This window comes from Carassius carassius, chromosome 1 (genome assembly GCF_963082965.1).
Source record: "Carassius carassius chromosome 1, fCarCar2.1, whole genome shotgun sequence".
Lineage (NCBI taxonomy): Eukaryota > Metazoa > Chordata > Actinopteri > Cypriniformes > Cyprinidae > Carassius > Carassius carassius.
The window spans coordinates 32073105-32093456 of NC_081755.1; the positions used below are offsets into that span (position 1 = coordinate 32073105).

A 20352-nucleotide genomic window follows, 5' to 3' on the forward strand; every position below is an offset into this window, starting at 1 on the left:
GTGTCAGAAGTGCTTGACGAACACACGGCCTCGGAAGAATGGCAAAATTCAACCCCCCGGAGTGTTTTCCATTTGATCGTCCGAATGACTGGGCTGACTGGAAACCACGTTTTCAGCGCTTTCGGAGTGCTACTAAATTGGATAAAGAAGATGGGGAAGTCCAGGTCAGTTCATTAATCTATGCCATGGGAAATGAAGCCGAACACATATTTAAATCATTCACCTTTATTGAGGAGGATGACAAGAAGAAATTCAACGTTGTGTTAAGAAACTACGATGAGTATTTCTTCCCTAAACGAAACGTGATCCACGAACAAGCCTGCTTTTATCAAAGAGCGTAGCGCCCTGATGAAAAGGCTGAAACCTTTATTAGAACTCTCTATGATTTATCAGAACACTGTGACAGAGAAGAAAACATCCGGGATCGGATAGTCGTGGGCATACTTGATAAAGAACTGTCGCGCAGATTACAGTTAATGTCCGATCTCACGTTAGCTCAGACTATTCAAACTGTGCGCCAGTGTGAAGAAGTTGCGCTTCAAGTTCACCAGCAGGAGGAGGCATGCGCTGCGATACAAGAGATCACAGAAGGAAGAGCAGCAGACAGAGGGAAACAGAAATGGAAACCTAAAAGAAAAAATGACAAAGAGCAAGGAGAACCAAAATGTGGTAGATGTGGAAAAATCAAACACAGACGACAAGAAAACTGCCCAGCAATAAAATCAACATGCAACAAATGTAAAAAAGTGGGACACTGGGAAAGAATGTGTCACAGAAGTGACAGAGACCGTTGCACAAACACAATATTTCCTTGGTGCTGTTACAAATTCACAAAGAAATGATGAGCAGTGGTCCGTGAACATTTCATTTGGAAAGACACCAGTTAAATTTAAAATTGACACTGGTGTGAATGCAAACATAATGTGTGAAGAAACATTCAGCATGCTTAATCCAAAAAGAATGCTGGAGCAGACAAATGTTACACTGTGCAGTCCTGGAGGTAAACTAGAGTGTGTGGGGAAATTTCAAGCCAGTACCACATATAAAGGAAGTGTGTACACTAGGGGTGTAACGGTACGCAAAAATCACAGTTTGGTACGTACCTCGGTTTTAAAGTCACAGTTCGGTTCATTTTCGGTACAATAAGGGAAAGAAATGCAAACATTAAACTGCAGGTTGTTTATTACTATAAACTTTTTTTAACAATTGGTTTACAATTTGTATTTTTTTAAAATACTTTTTAATAAAATATATATAAAATAAAAAAAGAATAAGAAATAAAATACTGCTGCAAAGTTCTCCACTAAATAAAATAATCTCAGTCTCAAACCAATATCATATAATAAAATATAATGAAAAATATAAATAAATAACTATGATTACAGTGCAGCATTACCAATCCCAGCTTGTAGGCCTGCTCATATTTAAAAAATATATAACTTTTCCAAAGTGTAAAGTGCAGCATCAGCAGTTTCAGTTTTAGACCTGCTCAGATTTCGTTATTGCGTAGGACCGATCGGAATTAAGAGCAAAGGTCTGTTTAAATGCCGACGGGAGCTTCGTTTGAATTACAATCGTTTTTTTCCTAGTTGTAGTGATGTTCACACTCTCGTGATGCCTTTTGAAAACCTTAGGCCGGTGACACACTGGCATATTGCACCTGTCAAACATAGTCTATTTTGCTGTCAATACTGTTGATGGTGTCCTTTAACAGTAGGCTTTATATTTATGCTCAACATGAAGTATAGATATTGTTGTAGTGAAGACAAGATCCTGGTCTGTCGGCGCTTCGGCGGCCTCCCTCTATGTCACCCACAGTAGCAGCAGTGCGCCAGCTTGCGTCAGGCACGATTCTGGTGTGTAAAGACACAGAAAACGCGAAGCAGGTGTCACGCAACTGACAAACAGCAGAAACAGCACGCAGCCAGTGTGTCACCGGCCTTAGAATCAGCTGCAGGGCGGGATTTGTGCTGAACCCGAAGACTTCCGCCACTTAATATGTTCGTTTGGAAACACGAAAATGTATATGTTCCGCAAACAAAATATTGCATTTGGTCATTCGGTACACACGTGCACCGTACCGAAAGCCCTGTACCGAAATGGTCCGGTACGAATACACGTACCGTTACACCCCTAGTGTACACATTCCCAGTGTATGTCATCCATGGACAAAATGTGAACAATTTGCGAAGCAGATCCACTGCATCCTCAATGGGTCTGGTGAAACGCATTGAGGAAGTTCACAATGCATTTGGTGAGCATGGAACCCTTAAAACAGAACCTGTTAAAATCCAGCTTAAGGAAAATGTTCAGCCATATGCGGTACACACAGCACGCAGAGTTCCATTACCTCTTATACAAAAAGTAAAAGAAGAGTTGCGGCGCATGGAAGAAAACAGAGTCATAGAGCCAGTAACAGACCCTACAGACTGGTGCGCACCTATGGTGTCAGTACCAAAACCAAATGGAAAGGTACGAATCTGTGTGGATCTGAAAAAATTAAATGAAGCCGTTAAAAGGGAAAGATATGTTCTGCCAACTGCAGAGGAGATAATCGCAAAACTTAGTGGTGCAACAGTCTTCTCATCTTTGGATGCTGCCACTGGGTTTTGGCAGATACCCTTACACCCAGAAAGCAGCAAATTGACCACATTCATAACACCATTCGGAAGGTACTCCTTTAAACGTCTTCCTTTTGGCATTTCAAGCGCCCCTGAAATATTTCAGCGGAAGATGGCAGAAACTCTCCTAGGGCTTGAAGGAGTATCTGTGTATATGGATGATATACTGGTGTTTGGAGACACCATGGTACAGCATGACCAATAAGCCTTTTTCACACTTCCGGGTTTTGTGTTTCCGGTGCTCACCAACGCCGGGTAAACTTACTTCCGGTGACAACAACAATGGCCGAGACCAAGAATAGGTGTTGCTGTAGCGTCCCTCAGTGCAGCAATTCTAAGCAAAAACAACCTTATTTGAGTTTTCACGGGTTTCCAATGAACGAAGACCAAAAAAAGAAATGGGTCATCGCTATTAGACGGGATGAAGGGTCTACGTTCGTCATTCGGAGAGGCAGCACGTATGTCTGCAGTCAGCATTTTACCGCTGACGACTACATTCCAGGAAGTTCGCGGCTAAAAGTCGGTGCCATTCCCAGTCGTTTCCCTTGGAATAATTTCTATGTACTCCCTCAAAGACTATCAGCTTTTGAGAGATCTGCCGTTCGACTTGGCGCGGATGTACGTGTTCAGGAGCAGCCGGTGGTCACAGAAGATGCATCCAATGAATCCAGTCATATTGAGGAACATGACTACGCGGCACGCCCACCTGCTGGTAAGCACTAATGTTGACTTTTGCTTGTGTATTTCGGTGATAACAGTGTAGACTGTGTGTGTGTATATATATATATATATATATATATATATATATATATATATATATATATATATATATATATACACACACACACACACACATACATATATATATATGTATGTGTGTGTGTGTGTATATATATATACGTGTGTATACATACACGCACACATGTATGTATATATATATATATATATATATATATATATATATATACACACACACACACACACACACACTATATATATATATATATATATATATATATATATATATATGTATATATAGTGTGTGTGTGTATATATATATATATATATATATACATACATGTGTGTGTGTATATATATATACAAATATACGTAATTAGTTGCTAACTATACTATTTTACATTTTTATAGGTGCATTAGATGAGGCTCTGCAGTACATTGAAGACCTGGAGGCTAGGCTGCAGAAAATGTCATTAGAGAAACAAACAACAATGAGCAGATTTTGTGTTTCTGATCACACAATGAAATATTACACAAAGTTTCCCTCACAGGAAGTTTTCCAGGTGTTCTGGGAATCTGTTTGCCCATCTGCCAGCAATCTTGTGTACTGGACTAAGGCACAGAGGATGTCACAGGAAGCCTTCCCAAGCCCTAGCCCTGCACGGAAGATCCAGCTCATAGATGAACTGTTCATGTATTCCTGTCGGGTAGCTGCTGGACTGAAGGAACAAGTAATCGCCGACATTTTCGGGGTAAGCGTGGCCACAGTGAGCAGGGCCATTATCACCTGGGCTAACTACCTGTTCTTTGTGTTGGGTTCAGTACCTATTTGGATGTCCAGGCAACAAATATGCTTCTCCATGCCAAATAAGTACAGTTTGTTCTGTCCAAACCTGCGAGTCATCCTGGATTGCACAGAAATCCGCTGTGAGAGCCCCACATCTCTGACACTCCACTCAGAGATCTTCTCCAGCTACAAGAGCACTACAACATTTAAAGGTCTGGTTGGAGTAGCTCCGTGTGGTGCAATGACTTTCATCTCCCAGCTTTACACAGGTTCAATCTCCGACAAAGAGATCACAAAGAAGTCCGGCATTTTGGACCTGCTTGAACCTGGAGATGAGGTCATGGCAGACAAGGGGTTCACAATCGAGGATATGCTCTCCAGTGTTAGTGCTAGACTGATCATTCCACCTTTCAAACGTGCTAAGCAGTTCAGCAAACAGGACTGTGAAAAAACACAGGCCATTGCATGCCTCAGAATTCTGGTGGAAAGGGTCATTCGAAGGGTCAAGGAAAACCACATTTGGGATTCTGTTGTGCCACTCACCTTGTCAGGAAGCATCAATCAGATCTGGCATAATTGCTGTTTTATGATTAATTACCAGGGACCAATGTTTCTTGAGGATATATGTATAATATAATAAATATGAGATATTTACACTGAGGTTAATTTTTACAATAGTAGTGATACTTTAAATGTTTAATGGTAACATAATTAAATAAATTGTTTTTATTTTTTTACTTTGTACTGTAACATTTGATCAAATGTATATTGTCATTGTTTATACTAAGTTTCCTGAAAATAATTTGACAGACACAATGAAATAGTTGACAACAAAATGCTTTTTTTAATAAGAATTCATTAAAAACAAATGTCAACTCAGTTCTGTTGTTCATTTTTATTCACACAATATAAATACATATAGAATTAGTAAATGTGTATGCATACATATAATCACATATATTTCACAAGATCAAATTAAAAAGATAAGCATGTATTCACCATTCTGTACATAAATGTGGGTATATATACCATTATAAGAATAAATCCAAAGGTCAGAAAATGAACAGAAACTGTCCTGTTCATAACACTGAAAGATACACATTCATATAAACACTATAATAGTACATGTCTAGCTTGTCTTTCATTGATGCTATGAAGGCATCATCTCGCCAGATCCTCTGTATTGTGAAATCTGATTTTGTGTCAGTCACAAAGTCACACCACTGTAGACCAGTCACTGCAAGCTGGCCTTGAACCTGCCAGTAGTACTTGTGGGTCTCTTTAAGTTTGGCTTGTCCTCTTTGTAGTTTCATAAATGGAACCTGGGCAATGTTATCAGCAGATGTGCTTTTTACCTCCACTAGGCCAAATTGGAATGTTTCAGATGGATCATACACTCGTCCATCTGGACTGGCTCCTAGATGTGGTGCTTCTGGATTGATAATAAAACCACACGGTAGGACACATAACACTGGCTGTCTCAGAATATTTTCTCAAAATATCTGGCTCAAGTTCGAGGCCACGTTTCATAGCACTTGTCTGCCTCGTACCCTTGATGATTCTTAGCGCTAATGACTGACCAGTTGAATCCCCCAGTACATGACAAACCTCCCTGAACCTGCTTGCAGTAACCCTTGATTGCCGCATTTGTCCCCAAGCAGTACATTTTGACTGTAGTCTTGTGGCCTCTTCAATCTGACAAGCGGAACAATGGGTAACCTTTATAGACTCCAGATGAAGTGATTGATGGTGTGTGGGCACATATTTAAAATTACAGCCAAGCTGATAGCCAAGCACAGGTAGTGGGGGGAAATTAACAACAGGAACATCTGCAGCTATAGGGGGACATTGGTATGAAAGTGGACTACCACGAGGCACAGGACCGAATTGTGAGGGGACCAACTCTATTTTTGACATGCCCTCTAGTATGTGTGCCAGCAAAGGCCGGGGATGGATCTGACTCAGTTTTGTACCAGAAGCCAAGACATCTGGATCTGGAAGGGGACCTAAAGAAATTAATACAAACTATTAGTCTTGAACACATTAAGTTGTAGCTGAGTACACGTGTACTCATACAGTGTTGTGTATTACCTGTGTAAGCCCTGTATAGGGTAGACTTGATTCCAGTCTTCCCAACTGACTTTGGCTTCAGGACAACAAGTTCACTCACTGCTTCTGGATGGACTCCCTTAGTATAAAACAAACAAATGCAGTGTTAAAGTATTCTGGAAACACTTCATAATAAGGTTATATAATATATTGACATTAGTTTATGCATTTATGCACTATGAAATAATAATGAGTAATAACAGTTAACAGATTGTATTAATCTTGGGTGATGTTTATTTATACCTTTGTTACTTAATTTGCACTCTTGTGCATTATTAGTCCATAATGCTTTGATGTTAACATGTACTTACTTGTTTGTTTGAGTTGATACTATAGTGTTCTTACCAATTGCAGAAAAGGAAAAATACATGCCTGTGTTCTTGGACGATGCCATCTCTGTGGTTCACTCGTGCAGGCCAGTGGTGGTGGGACAGACTGCAAATTCAGCTGCACATAGTGGGCCATCTGATACAAAAGTGCTGTCAGATGGTTGCACAACCCTTTACCAGCTGCACAGCTGCACATATAGGCAGAAATACAAACAACCTCTTCTGTCTCCAATGAAACCTGTTTGAGAAGACGATAGTTTAGCTAATTATTTGTAATTTTATGCTGTGAGTTACATTAAAGGGATAATTCACTTCAAAATGTAAATTAATACTGAAAAAGTTTCTGTTGCCCTCATAGTATTTGTTGCCATATTTGTCAACACCCACTAAGTGCTCCTGCCGACTTCCATAGTAGGAAAGAAAAAATACTATGGAAGTCAATGGGACCAGTAAACTGTTTAGTTACTGACATTCTTCAAAATATCTTCCTTTGTGTTCAGCAGAAGAAATAAATTCATACAGGTTTGAAACAACTTGAGGGTGAGTATTGTACCGTTATATGATGACAGAATTTTCATTTTGAAGTGAACTATCCCTTTAAGTGCTGTTAATTGAAATCTGCAAACAGCAGCAAAAGCAAGAAATACAGCTGTAGTCTGCAACCGCAGAAGCAATGAAATAGACATAACTAAAAACCAACAAAGAAAACCTTAAGACAGGTGAAACTAAAATAAAGGGAAATAAAAATAGAAATACTGCAACCGCAGTAACTTGATATCAGAACGATCTGACTAACTCATATAAGCCAACAGGCATATTATAACCTCAAGTGTGTGGGGCTCCTCATTTTTCCTCATAGATCGATAACACCTAGCTCTCACTACCACCATGCGATCAACAACATTAGAGACTGAACACATAAAAATGGTTAGCAATTCATAGCTTCGTAATGTTGCAAGTGCTAACGCCAGAGATAGTTGTCAACTTACCTTGATACTTGTGAATAAATTCCTCAACGAAGAATTTATAGCCCTTGCTCAGCCTTGTTTCTTTAACTGTTGAGTGCCGTCCAACAATTCTGTCTACATCCTCAAATCTGAGTCGAGGCAGTGTCGAGAGAGAAGTTGTGAAATACCGCTCCATTTTCAAAACACGTAGTATCAGCTCTGGCGGAAATCCGTTTACCCGGCGTGACGTAGTTTCCGGTTGCGTGTGAAAAAGGCGAATGGCTTAACAAAGTATTGGAGAGAATTGAGACTGCTGGCTTAAAGCTAAACCGTGAAAAGTGTCTGCTGAGACAGCAACAACTTCACTTCCTTGGTCACTTGATCGACAAGTCAGGCGTGAGACCCGATCCTGAGAAAGTCAGAGCAATCCGTGAACTCTCACCGCCACACAATGTTCAGGAACTGAAACGTGTACTTGGAATGTTTAATTACCTGGGCAAGTACATTCCAAATCTTTTGACAGAAGGCAGACCACTATATGAACTTTTTTAGGTCAACAGCGGTATGGACTTGGGCCTATCCTCAGGAAGCAGCATTCCAGCGCATAAAAGACATCCTTTCCACTTCTCCAATTTTGTCATTCTACAGTGTGTCTCTACCCACTGCTGTTTCAGCTGACGCTAGCAGTTATGGCATAGGTGGTGTTACTGCAGCTGCACGATGGAAACTGGAAACCGGTGGCATATTGCTCACGCAGTTTGTCTGAGGCTAAGACCAGATATGCCCAGATTGAGAAAGAATGTCTGGTGGGCGTCTGGGCTTGTGAAAAATTTGAAAAGTACCTGATTGGCCTTGGAAACTTCAAATTAGTGACAGATCACAAACCATTAGTACCTCTTATGAATAAGAAGGACTTGGACAATGTTCCGCTATGTTGTCAGAGACTACTCATGAGGCTGATGAGATTTAAACTGACTGCTGAATTTTCTCCAGGGAAAACTTTGTTGGTGGCTGATACGCTATCACGGAGCCTATTAGCATATAAGGAAAATGACCTCAACACACACTCTGATGTGGTGTGTTACATTGCTGCTGTTGCTGTAGGCATGCCCGCAATCCCTCCAAAACATGAAGCCATTCAGGCTGCTACAATGACCGACAACAACTTGCAAATTGTTCGGAAGTAAAATTGCTCAAGGAAATGGACATGCAGAGAGAGCAGTGCAGATTGCAAAGAAAATTTTTCAACAGACAGATCCTCTTCTGGCTCTCATGAGCTACAGGGCAACACCTTGCATCTCTACAGGTGTTAGCCCGGCTGAACTACTTATGGGCAGAAAGATTAAAACGATACTTCCAATGCTTGAGACAAATCTTCAGCCACGGTGGCCAAATCTGAAAGATGTAAAGAGAAAAGACTCCATGGAAAAGCAAAAGCAAGCTTTCTACTTTAATCGTCACCATGGAGCTAAACCCCTACCATTGTTGAGGACTGGTGATGCCGTACTCACTAAGTTAGACCATCAAAAGTCTTGGGGAACAGCTGCTGTGGTCACAGGCATGAGTACAACTCCTCGGTCTTTCACTATTGAGACACATCAAGGGACAGCTCTGCGGTGTAACCGTCGTCACTTGCAGCTCAGCCCTGATTCAGCTGGAGGAATTCAAACTCTGGTCCAAAAAGAACAATCATGTGAACAGCAGCCTGAGTCTACTTTGAACACTGGGAACACTTTGTCTCAGGCCCCAAACACAAGAACTGAACCGCTGATGACTAGATCTGGCAGAATAAGCAAACCAGTGAATATATTATATTTGTGAAAAAAAGGAAGAAGAAAGAAGGAATATATGCTAGTCATATTTTGTTTAATAGAGATTAGAAACAATTTCATTCAATGTGGTTGGAATAAGCAAAATTAGTAAAAAAAAAAAAAAAGTAGTTCTGCCCATGTTGAGTTCATGACTGGAGTCGAAAAATAAAAGGATTCTGTTGTCCCGTTAAGACCAGTGTCATCATTAAAAACCTTTACATCAACGAACATATTTACTTGTGACAAAAACTGATTTGGCTTTATTAAAGTGTGTGCATGATCGCATTAAATAAATAGTCTAAATAAATAGTTCAGATTATCAAAGCACGAGGTTTTATCTGCGATTAAACGTGGAGTTATGTTCTGTATTCCAAATATGAAAACAAGCGTATGTGCACCAATTACTGCTTTGTATCTGCTGATTGCTGATCGAGATTTACATGCTTGGCTCACTGACCCTGTATACTCTCATTCATTTCATTCACGAACGAGATGTATCATTTCATTCAACTCTTTCACCTACGAGAACATTGTATTCGTTCACTACATTCAACAAGTCACATGCTCCGTCACATCTTGAGTAACTCTTTGAAAGGATGAAGCAGTTCACAGAGCTGTTCACGAGCTGCGCATGCGCTTCTAATAGCGCCGCACTCACGCGCTGCTGTGGGAAGAACTTCATTGAACGAGAAATGAGTCTTTTACTGTCTATGGTCAGTGGATTACGTAAACGAGAACAATTCGTTCAACCAAAAATATTTCTTCACGAACGAACCATCGTAGTGCAATTACCTATAGCCTATATTAAATATCTGGAATAGATATTTTCATATTTTATTAGGTTCTTTGATAAGGTTACAATACGAAGGTATAAGTAGCAATGTAACTTCCGTGTGTCCCGATACGCGGGGCGGGTCGGGGCGGGTCAATAAATGTTATTTTATTTGAGAATTGGAGCAAACATCTTGTCCAGCACCTCGATCGATCCTGATGTTCAGCGCGAATTATCTAGTAATGTGAGTAGTTCACCGATTGCATATTGCACCTCCCGATTTGCTCACACACAAATCGGGGCAGCCCCGTTTATTATCAAACATGTTTGATATTTAGGATTTCATTAATTGGGATGGTAATGCCTGATGATTACGTAAGTACTTTCACAGCCAATGAGCAAAACGTCTCAGGTTGCTATCGTAACCTCGGTTCCCTGAGAGATGGAACGAGACATCATGGAGATACTTCGTGGTTTGCGGAACTGTTAGTGGGTTCTCCGTGGGAGATTCCCCTCACACAGGACTTGCTGTCGCAAGCACGAGGAATGATCTTGCACCCAAGGCTAGATCTATGGAAGGTTTTGGCGTTGCCTTTGAGCAGAGTCAGAGCAGAGTCCACCAAGACTATAATTAATTCTAAGGCAGTTTCTATGAGACATTTAAATGCCTTCAAATTGAAACTGTTTACTACCTGGTATAGATTCGTAATATGGATCCAGCTTACTGCCCTGTCGCCTCAGTACTGGAGTTTCTTCAAGACCGTTTTTCAAAGGGAGAAACACCAGCCACTCTTAAAGTATACGTTGCAGCCATATCAGCTAACCACGCATGCGTAGATGGCATCTCAGTGGGCAGTCATTCGCTGGTCTCACGATTTATGCAGGGTTCATAACAGCTGCAGCCTTTCTGCCCTGTGCGAGTTCCATTATGAGATTTATTGTTTGTATTACAAGGTTTATCAGGGCATCCGTTTGAGCCCTTGGAAACTGTGTCTAAAAAAATCCTGACTCTAAAGACAGTCCTACTGTTAGCTTACGAGCTTTCTTCCCCACGGAGGTGGGGTTAGTAGATCTAAGCCTTTGTCTTGTGACATACAGCAGACATACGCTCTCCCATGGCCCTAGTGGAGGGTTTGTAGGATTCATAGTTACCAAGAGGAGAACCACCACTACTACTGCGCTCCTGTATCCTGTATGAATACATTTAAGATATTAGAAATATAATAAAAGCATTAGCTATAAAATAACTGTGGTGTCTGTCTGCAATTGCTAAAAATAATTGTAGACAAAATAACATGGGGGATGGGCAGAATTATATATATATATATTCAGATCAGATTCAGATCCAAGGCCTGGTCTCTCTCTATAACCCAGGCCTCCACCTCCAATATTTGGCTTCTTCCCTGACTTCCTGAACCAGGGATTCTAGAGAAAAAAAATAACAACAGTAATGTAAAGTTGATGAGCAAGTCTGTGAAACATGTTGTATCAAACATGTTGTATCACAAGCTGCACCACTGTGTGAAATGGCGCCTGCAACGCGTCCTGCCGAAAGACTCTGCAACGCATAGTGAGAGCAGCTGAGAAGATCCCGTCTCACTCGCAAAGCCCTCTGCATCGCAGGTGATCCCACCCACCTGTCACACAGCTTCTTCTTTCTGCTGCCATCAGGGAGGAGATCTGCGGAGTCTCCAGGCCAGGACCAGCAGACTGAAGGACAGCTTCATCCACCAAGCTGTCAGTAAGCTGACCTAGCTCCCGAACTTGCCTCCCCCCCGTCCCTCTTCTGCCCCAGACACCACAGAACTATGAATCCTTTACTTTTTATTTTATGTCTTTTTTAGATTCCCTTATTGTATAGTTGTATCTAGATTTTATATTTGATCTAGATTTTTAGGCTCTACTGTTAATGTTATCTGTATGCACCGGGAGTCTGAGAGTAACGCAATTTCGATTCTCTGTATGTATGTACTGTACATGTGGAAGAATTGACAATAAAGCAGACTTGACTTGACTTGACTTGAGGTCATTATTTTACCTGCATTGCCAGGTCCATCAGCTCCTTTGAAACACTCTGATTTGCTCCCTCTAAATTTCGAACCAGGTCACCAGCAAATGAAGTGTCTTTAGTGGTGAGCAGAGTGTAAGCTAAACCCTTCTCTCCTGCGTGACCTGTTCTACCAATTCGATGTGTATGTGTGTCAATGTCTCGTGCTACATCATAGTTCACAACTGTACGGATAGATGGGATATCCAACCCTTGAGCTGAGACGTGCAAGACAAATTTGAATTAATACATAAAAGGTGACAAATGGAAATAGTTCATTTATTCTGAACATATAAAACTAGAGAGATAAAGTAAGACCAACTAACCAGCAACATCAGTAGCTACTAATACGGGCAGATTCTTCTTCAAAGTCAGCAATGACTTTGTTCCTCTCACTCTGATCCATGTCTCCATGCAGCAGCCCTAGGCTGTAACCTTCCTGATTGAGATTTGTAGCCAGTTCCTCACAGTTCGTCTTTTTAGTAAAAAAGATGAGCACAGAACCAGCTGAGGTGAACTCAACCAGCCTGCGTGTCAGCCAACCCCACTTTTCCTGCCCAGAATGCAGCACCTCCACTATCTGAATGACATCTTCATTAGCTTGGGAGTAGGAGAAAAGAGGTGTAAATAGAGGTTAAATAGATAATGCAGTGTGCATTTTTAAATAATTGCACAATAAATTGAGTATATGCACCTCTCCTATATCTCCCTGCACAACACGAATGGGGTCAACCAAAATATCTCGCGACAGCTTTTCAATTTTCTTCCGAAATGTTGCACTGAATAACAAAGCTCTGAGAGATCAGAGGTCATGAAGAGCTAGTAAGTACAATATATGCATTGGACTGGGTTAATGCAAGAATGTATAACTGCTTTAAAGTAGCAAATTAATATATATATATGAGTTAATATACAGTTACACTCCATATACACTCATACACTCCACTGTGTGACCGGCTCTCTCTATCTCTCTCTCTCTCTCTCTCTCTCTCTCACACACACACGACGTGAAAAACGGGCAGCACTCACATTAGGGACTGCCATAGCAACATAGCTGTCCATAAACACAGAAAGGAACATGAATGTATGACCTTACGGAGGCTTCAAAGTTGATGATGTCACTCAAGAAGTACTGATTAGAAGGCCTCTCAAATCTTCAATCATTCTGCTGAGAAATTATATTAGTTAAGGTTCACACAAAGATGGCACTAGTGAAAGTTGCATTCTAGCAACCAGTCATTAGGAAACCTAACAATCCTGAATTTAGTCCTTACCTTGTAGAGTGACACATAATACTAACTACTCCCCCACTGCTGCTGATAATAGGACCACCATATGAAGCCTCAGTGTAGATGATGGAAAATGTATAGACAAGCTCATTTTCAGTCACCTATAGGGGTTAGGTGTTGCTAAGAGAAACCTACAAACACCCAGAAAACAAGAACAACATAGCATCACTGTTGGTGTGCTGTCACATCCATGCAGTTTAGACTCAAAGATGAGCACTTGAGTAGAAGGATCGTCTTCAGTTGCAGTACAGCCTCCCAGTCTAAAAGCAGAGGGCGTTAGCGGTCATGTGGTCCCAAAGAAGTCTTCCATCACCTCCAGATATTGAATTCTCCTCCACACTGAGCTGCTTCACTGTTAGCAGGGACAGGATGGCACAACTCAAAAGGAGTGTGTTGCTACTGTGGTTCTTCTGGAAGGCTTGGAAAGCACCATGTCACTTTTGCCTCTTGATCCAGCAGCAGTTATTTTGACTGAACACCAAAAACATGTTGAGAAGGCTTTCCAAAGTCACTCCTGGCTTGTCTCTGGATAGGAAACCTTTGTGGTGCTAATACAGGACTGTTATTAGCAGATTTTGTTGGACTCTGAGACATCCTGGTTTGATGCTGTTGAAGCTTAAGCATTACATTGTTTTGCATTGATCTCTCTTGCCATTGTGCTTCAGATGAACCAGTAAACACCAATAACTTTCTAAATACGGCTTGCCTCAACCCTATAGCCATTTTTTTTTTAAATCACCAACAATACTGAAGTTTTGTTTTATTTTTGAGTACTTATTTTTGGAATCTCTCTCTCATTTTGAGATAGCCCAGCTGAATGAACTCATTAGGTGATTAGTGGAGTACACAATAACTTAATCTGTGAGTGTCTTATAAAGGAAATATACCACTGGGGAGGCTCCAGGAACAATTTGAAAACCTTTTATACTCAAGAAGCCTATGGTTTTCTTCTGTTAATTCTTAATCACATTTAAAAATGTTACACCAAACATCTTATTGGAGGTCTTATTTGCTTCGTAAAAAAAAAAAAAAAAGCTCAGTACAACTCAGCACGGTTTGCATTTCCACTGCAGTTTAGTATCCCTTTAGAGGAGATCGAATCATCTTTCCACGTCACCTCATCAAGCGCTGACTGAATCTACTCCTCTGCTATCAACAAGTGGAACATCTGTACTTCCACAACCAGTCACAGCACACTTTGGGTTTCATAATGTGGGCCTTTTGATTGGTTCTTGCCAGATTGGGCAAGTGTGAGATCCTTTTCCTTGTAAACCTCCAAAACAAAATCAAGACTATGTAAGGGAGCATAATAGGGGAAGTCATGGCCTAGTGTTTAGAGATTTTGACTCCTAACCCCAGGTAGGTGGGTTTGAATCTCAGGCCGGCAATACCACGACTTACGTGCCCTTGAGCAAGGCACCGAACCCCCAAATGCACCCCAGGCGCTGCACCATAAATGGCTGCCCACTGTGCCGGGTGTGTTCACTGTGTGTGCTTTGGATGAGATGCACAAATTCTGAGTATGGGTCACCATACTTGGCTGAATGTCAAGTCACTTTCATCCCCCCCAATAGGACCCCTTTAGAAGACACTCAAGATGGAAAACTTGACAGTGATCACAAGCAGTTTGGCTCCTACGTGACTGCCAGCAAAGCCACATAACAGGATTCAATTTGTAGATTTGAGGAAAAACAAAAGCACAACCCATTAAGATTTTTTTAATGAAGTCACAGCACTTCCAGTTATTTTTGGCCATAGCCAGATTCTTTAACACTGATGGGCCCAACAGAGGTTTTATCCCACCACAGATCTGAGGAACAAACAAGCAGTTAGAAAAAGCGGTGCATAAAAATAAGGTCAACCTAAACTATTCAGACCTTTATGGGGCTGGTCACTTCCTCTTCTGGTACTACATGTGGAGTCACAGCAGCCACACACCTGGTCAGAACCATCTGCAGACACCCAACTGACAGGACACCCTTAAGTTAAAAGCAATTCCTCAGTCACCTGTACACTTTAGGAGGTGGGGATCATACCCATTAGCAGAGAAGGAACAAGCTTTCTGTTCAGGATTTGGAGTCGTTGTTGCTACAGCCACCTTCACCATGCATGTGATGTAAACCTGCAGAGACCATCGTTTGTAGATCATGAAAGCACACCATATAAAGCATTGCACAAGTCACATACCAGTCCACTGTCTGGTTGCTGGAACCTGAAAGCCTCTAGCTGAAGCTGCAACTTGTCACCTCGAGTTCGGGGCATAAATTGAGACCTGGAGCCTGTGAGCTTGGCATCAACCAGGCACCTGGGAAAGGAACCAAGTTAAACTTCAGTACACCTAGTGTGGGACACATGAGGGGCACCACTTACCCATTGTTCTCAATAAAGGAGTATCTGGGGACAGATGTGACATCAGGGACTATTGTAGCCACACAGCTGTCCACAAACACACGGATGGGAACATGGCTGTATGGAAGCACAGATGCTTCAAGATTTATGAGATCACCCAGGAAGTATTGGTTAGAAGGCCTCTCAAATCTCCAGTCATCTACAAAGACAACTTTTAGGACAGGTTCACGAGCACTGGATAGTTACAAGAGCATTTGGTACACCAACCGGTCATGAGCTTGAGGGAGAAGTCGAAGACCTCCTCTGCAGCTTCAGTAGAGGTATATTGGACCCAACTGGGCACTAAGGAGTCGCTGCTCACATTATGCTTTCTGCAAGGGAGTCAAACCATCACCTTACCCTGCCTTCAGTACATCAGCAACCTTGAACCCTGACCTCACCTTGAATAGTGACACTCGATTCCAACCACTGCACGAATGCTCCGAACAATAGGAACACCATATAAAGCCTCTTGTGGGGTGTGGAGAAGTTTGAAGGTGTAGACAAGCTCATCGTTAGTCACCTGAAGATAGAGGAGTCCTGTTAGTCACAAAACACTCCAAGCCACTGAAATGGAACATTAAAACCTCACCATCACTACACTTCCACATCCATGCAATCCAGACTCAAAGACAAGCACTTGAGCAGAAGGGTCTTCTCCAGTTGCACTACAGCTTCCCAGTGTAAGAGAAGAGGAGCTCACTAGCTTCCCAATCCCAAAGAAGTCTTTCTTGACTTCCACATATATGGAACCCTCTCTACACTGAGCCGCTACACTGTTGGGAGGGACAAAGTGACGCGGATCAAAAGGGATGACTGGCTGCCGTGGTTCTTCTGGCAGGCTTGGAAACTGCCATGTCAGTTTTGCCTGTGGACCCAGCATCTGTTCTTTTGACTGAACACCAAAAACATCTTGAGGCCTCCTAAAGTCACTCTTGGCTGGTGTTTGGACAGGAAATCTTTGTGGGGCAGATGCAGGTTTACTGGGGCCATATTTCTTGGGAATTGGAGGCATCCTAGAGTCGGTCTTCTGAGCTTTTGCCCTAGGTATAAAGACGCCTGGAGTCCAATCATTTCTTTCACTGGGACGCCATTGTGCTTCAGAAAATCCCAGCACAAAAAGGAACACCAATCCAAATCCAACTTGCCCAAACCCCATTGTTGTTAAGCTTGCAGTTCAATAATGCATTAGTGCTCTACCATCCAAATTTATACAGCTGAAAATCAGGATGGCTCCACCTCTCTCATGACAAGCATCATTTTCCTCTATACCATCTAATTTACTCAATCAATTTGTCACAGGTGAAAACCATTAATTTCTCTTAACTCAAAATAAACTATGCCCCATTAAAGGACATATTGTATTAGAAGCTATACCAAATAATTGTTTATTTTAAATATAAAAATTATATGAATTCTCTGAAACACAACCAACATCTAAGCCTTTTTGTGTCCTCTTCTTATTAATTCAGAAACATGATCACAGACAGAATTGTACACTAGAGTATTCAAAATAATAAAGATCATCGTGTTTCTACACAGTCAGGTTTGGATTGTGACACAATTGCCTCACATCAGCACATCAATCTTCACAAGAGATGGAAATGGAGCGAGGGAATGCAAGATCATAGTATAGTACATAGATTTTATTGTAGATTCACTAATATGTTTTCTCCTCCTTCCCATTGTTTTATGACTAGGTTAATCAGTGTGTGTGGATTTACGGTAGACTTCCTTCCTTCAACTTGAACTACTGCCTGCTGGGCAGCACAGAAATATAACCTGAACAGATGACTATAAAGCATTTAAATTCCAAATATGAACAAGTATGAGTGAAAGAAACCCAGTAATGGACATTAAGAACAATACACATTAATACACACTGGAAAATGTCTGGAAATGTCATAAACTAAATATATCGTTGACAAATAGTTTGTGAAGCAGCACACACACACACACACACACACACACACACAAAAGAGGTTTTGAATTTTTTATTATTTTTTTGCTGTTATTTTTTTCTGTTACACAGGTAACATTTCTCATTCGATTCATTTCTTCGGAAAGAGACAACTAGCGTGCCACTGAACAGTCACATCTACTTTAACACAACACTTAGGCTCATGGTGCATTCTTTTCATCTTGCCAAATCACAGTTGTAACTTGCTGAAACAGCCTGTAATGGATGCATTTATTTCTGGTAAATGACAAGGGTGATGGGGTGGCAGTCTCCTAGCCCTTATGCGTTGTTGGGGACGTTTTCGTCCACTAGGGGGTAAAGTTGAGTCTTATTTTGGCCACAACTTTCTCTGTGTTTGAGCCAGGCGGGAAGGAAGTCGACCGGAAGTTGAAGTCGGCCGCGTGCCGCCATCTTGTAGCAGAACTTCACTTGCGTTAGAATCCCATTGACTCCCATTCATTTTGGCGTCACTTTGACAGCGAATAACTTTACATCTGAGGCGTTTAAAGACTCCATTTGTCCATTATTTATTTCTAAAGATACACGACAATGTATAAAGGGCTCCATTACCTTCTATGTTACATTATGGCCCCGTAGAAACAGTTTTTGTAAAAATAGGCTAACGATTGCGTCATAACCACTCGACTCTCTGTCGCACAGTAGAGAAATTACCATACAGACAGGAGGAGAAGCTCGCAGGCAATCGGGGAGACGTCAAGAGAGGAGCCCATAGATACAAGCCCTGGCGTTACATTTTAAAATACTATACAAAATAATTAATCAGAATACTTACTCCTGCTCACTCACGCCAAAGAACTCCCAGCTCAAGCTCGCCGTCTCTGCAAGATTAACGATGGCAGTTTGCACGCACAGCTACTAGAAGATTTACATCTGTCAGACAGGTTGCTGACGTCATCAAGCTTAGTTTGAGTCGTGCAAAACGTGCTAAAAATCGCTAAAAATGGGCTTCACTTGTCTCAATTGAGTTCCAATGGGGTCGCTGTGTCCATTTCTTTTACTGTCTATGGTTTGAGATAATGGAATGATTTTTGGTGACAAATCTTATTTTGACCCATATTTTGGGAAAATACTTTCCCAAACTCAATGGTACACTCTGGGCAAATTCACTACCCTTTCGTTATGTTCGTGGATGAAAACATCCACTAAATTAAACTGCTTTAAAAATGTATCAGATACATTTTTTTTTTCCATTTTTTTTCCATAAATCTATTAATCAACCTCAGTCCTGATCAAAACTACCAAATGTTTAAAAAAAGATTTTAACTCTTTAATCACCAAGTTCATAAATTATGTCACTGATTTGGGAAAAAAACACACAAAATTACATATTTTCAATATAAATTTTTTTTGTGGACTGGATATTTTTTTTTACCTTTTATCACAGTCTTGGGCATGTCAAAGATTAGTAACAAGATTGGCTTTGATGCATTGTTAGTTTTTGTACAGCATTATATTTTATTTTTTTCTCCCTCATTTGTTGTTGGTGGCTGTTTTTGCCCCATTGACTTCCATTATAACAACATTTTTTGATTACAAAGCCATGACACCATATAATCATGCATTCTTGATTGTTTGTGGTTTTCCCTTTTGGGAAGAAGTAAAATTTGTTATTTTTTACAAATGATCACAAGGTGGGACCATTAACCCTTTAGATAGGCCTGTGCAAGAAAAGGCTTAGTTTCTGGCTTGTATATGGAGTTATATGGAGTATAACAGCAAATTATAGTGTATAGTTTGAATAAGTCATTTTAGGGGGGCGTGGCAGAGTCTTAACTTTAATAAAGAATATCTCTTTGGATTTTAGACTTTAGTCTTTGCAACTTTACCGATCTACTTTATGCACTAAGAGCTTGTAACATTCAAAGAGAAAGGAAAAATTTTAATTGCATCATATGACCCCTTTAATTACTTGCAAAACCTCATTTACCCTTACATCTCGAAGTGTCAATTATGCTAATTACTTTTGTTACCCATTACCCATGTAGCCGCACTGGGTTGTACATAATAATTAACTCAAATGATATATAGGGAATTTGGGTAATTAATCAGGAATATGATTAATATATATATCATATTACAGTTGCATTAAAATGATTGAAGATAAAAAATAGGTCAATTGTATATATTAATAACTCATCACAAGGCACTGTAATTTACTCATTAATATTTCAATATTCTATTCTTCATATCAATTATTGTGATATCTTTTACTAGAAATTAATGTAAATCAAACGTGGTTCATCCAGCAAACGGCCATAAGATTTACTTATTAATTCTCAGTAACGCTATCACTTCTTATAATTCCAGGACAAATAGTCTCTGGCCATGAAACCATTCTCCTGTCCTTTTAAAATTTATATTACTTAAAAGTAACAAATGAGCTTTGTAGCTAAGATCGACATTTCATTGACTTCGTAACATGAGCAACTTAGACAGACAATCTGGAGTATATGGAATTTAATAATTGAACTAATGATAACGTTAATAATGTTGATAACAACATAGCATCACTGTTGGTGTGCTGTCACATCCA

The 20352-nt window shown here is 40.7% G+C and overlaps 2 protein-coding genes and 1 pseudogene across 2 annotated transcripts; all 3 read right to left on the minus strand.

The window, feature by feature from the left end:
* Nucleotides 1-11383: 11383 nt before the first annotated feature.
* LOC132129522 (ATP-dependent RNA helicase DDX42-like) lies at nt 11384-12756 on the minus strand. Its single transcript, XM_059541518.1, has 3 exons — nt 12488-12756; nt 12153-12379; nt 11384-11539 (listed from the first exon to the last, which is right to left on the minus strand). Exons 1-3 carry the CDS (start codon nt 12573-12575, stop codon nt 11384-11386), a joined length of 471 nt encoding a protein of 156 aa, XP_059397501.1. The 5' UTR covers nt 12576-12756.
* LOC132130409 (zona pellucida sperm-binding protein 3-like) lies at nt 12680-14166 on the minus strand (annotated as a pseudogene).
* Nucleotides 14167-15152: 986 nt separating this feature from the next.
* Nucleotides 15153-17012, minus strand: LOC132145405 (zona pellucida sperm-binding protein 3-like). Its single transcript, XM_059556428.1, has 8 exons — nt 16431-17012; nt 16240-16361; nt 16067-16170; nt 15821-15998; nt 15638-15755; nt 15487-15572; nt 15328-15416; nt 15153-15260 (listed from the first exon to the last, which is right to left on the minus strand). The coding sequence occupies exons 1-8, from the start codon at nt 16995-16997 to the stop codon at nt 15193-15195; spliced, it is 1332 nt and encodes a 443-aa protein (XP_059412411.1). The 5' UTR covers nt 16998-17012; the 3' UTR covers nt 15153-15192.
* Between the last annotated feature and the right edge of the window lie 3340 nt (nt 17013-20352).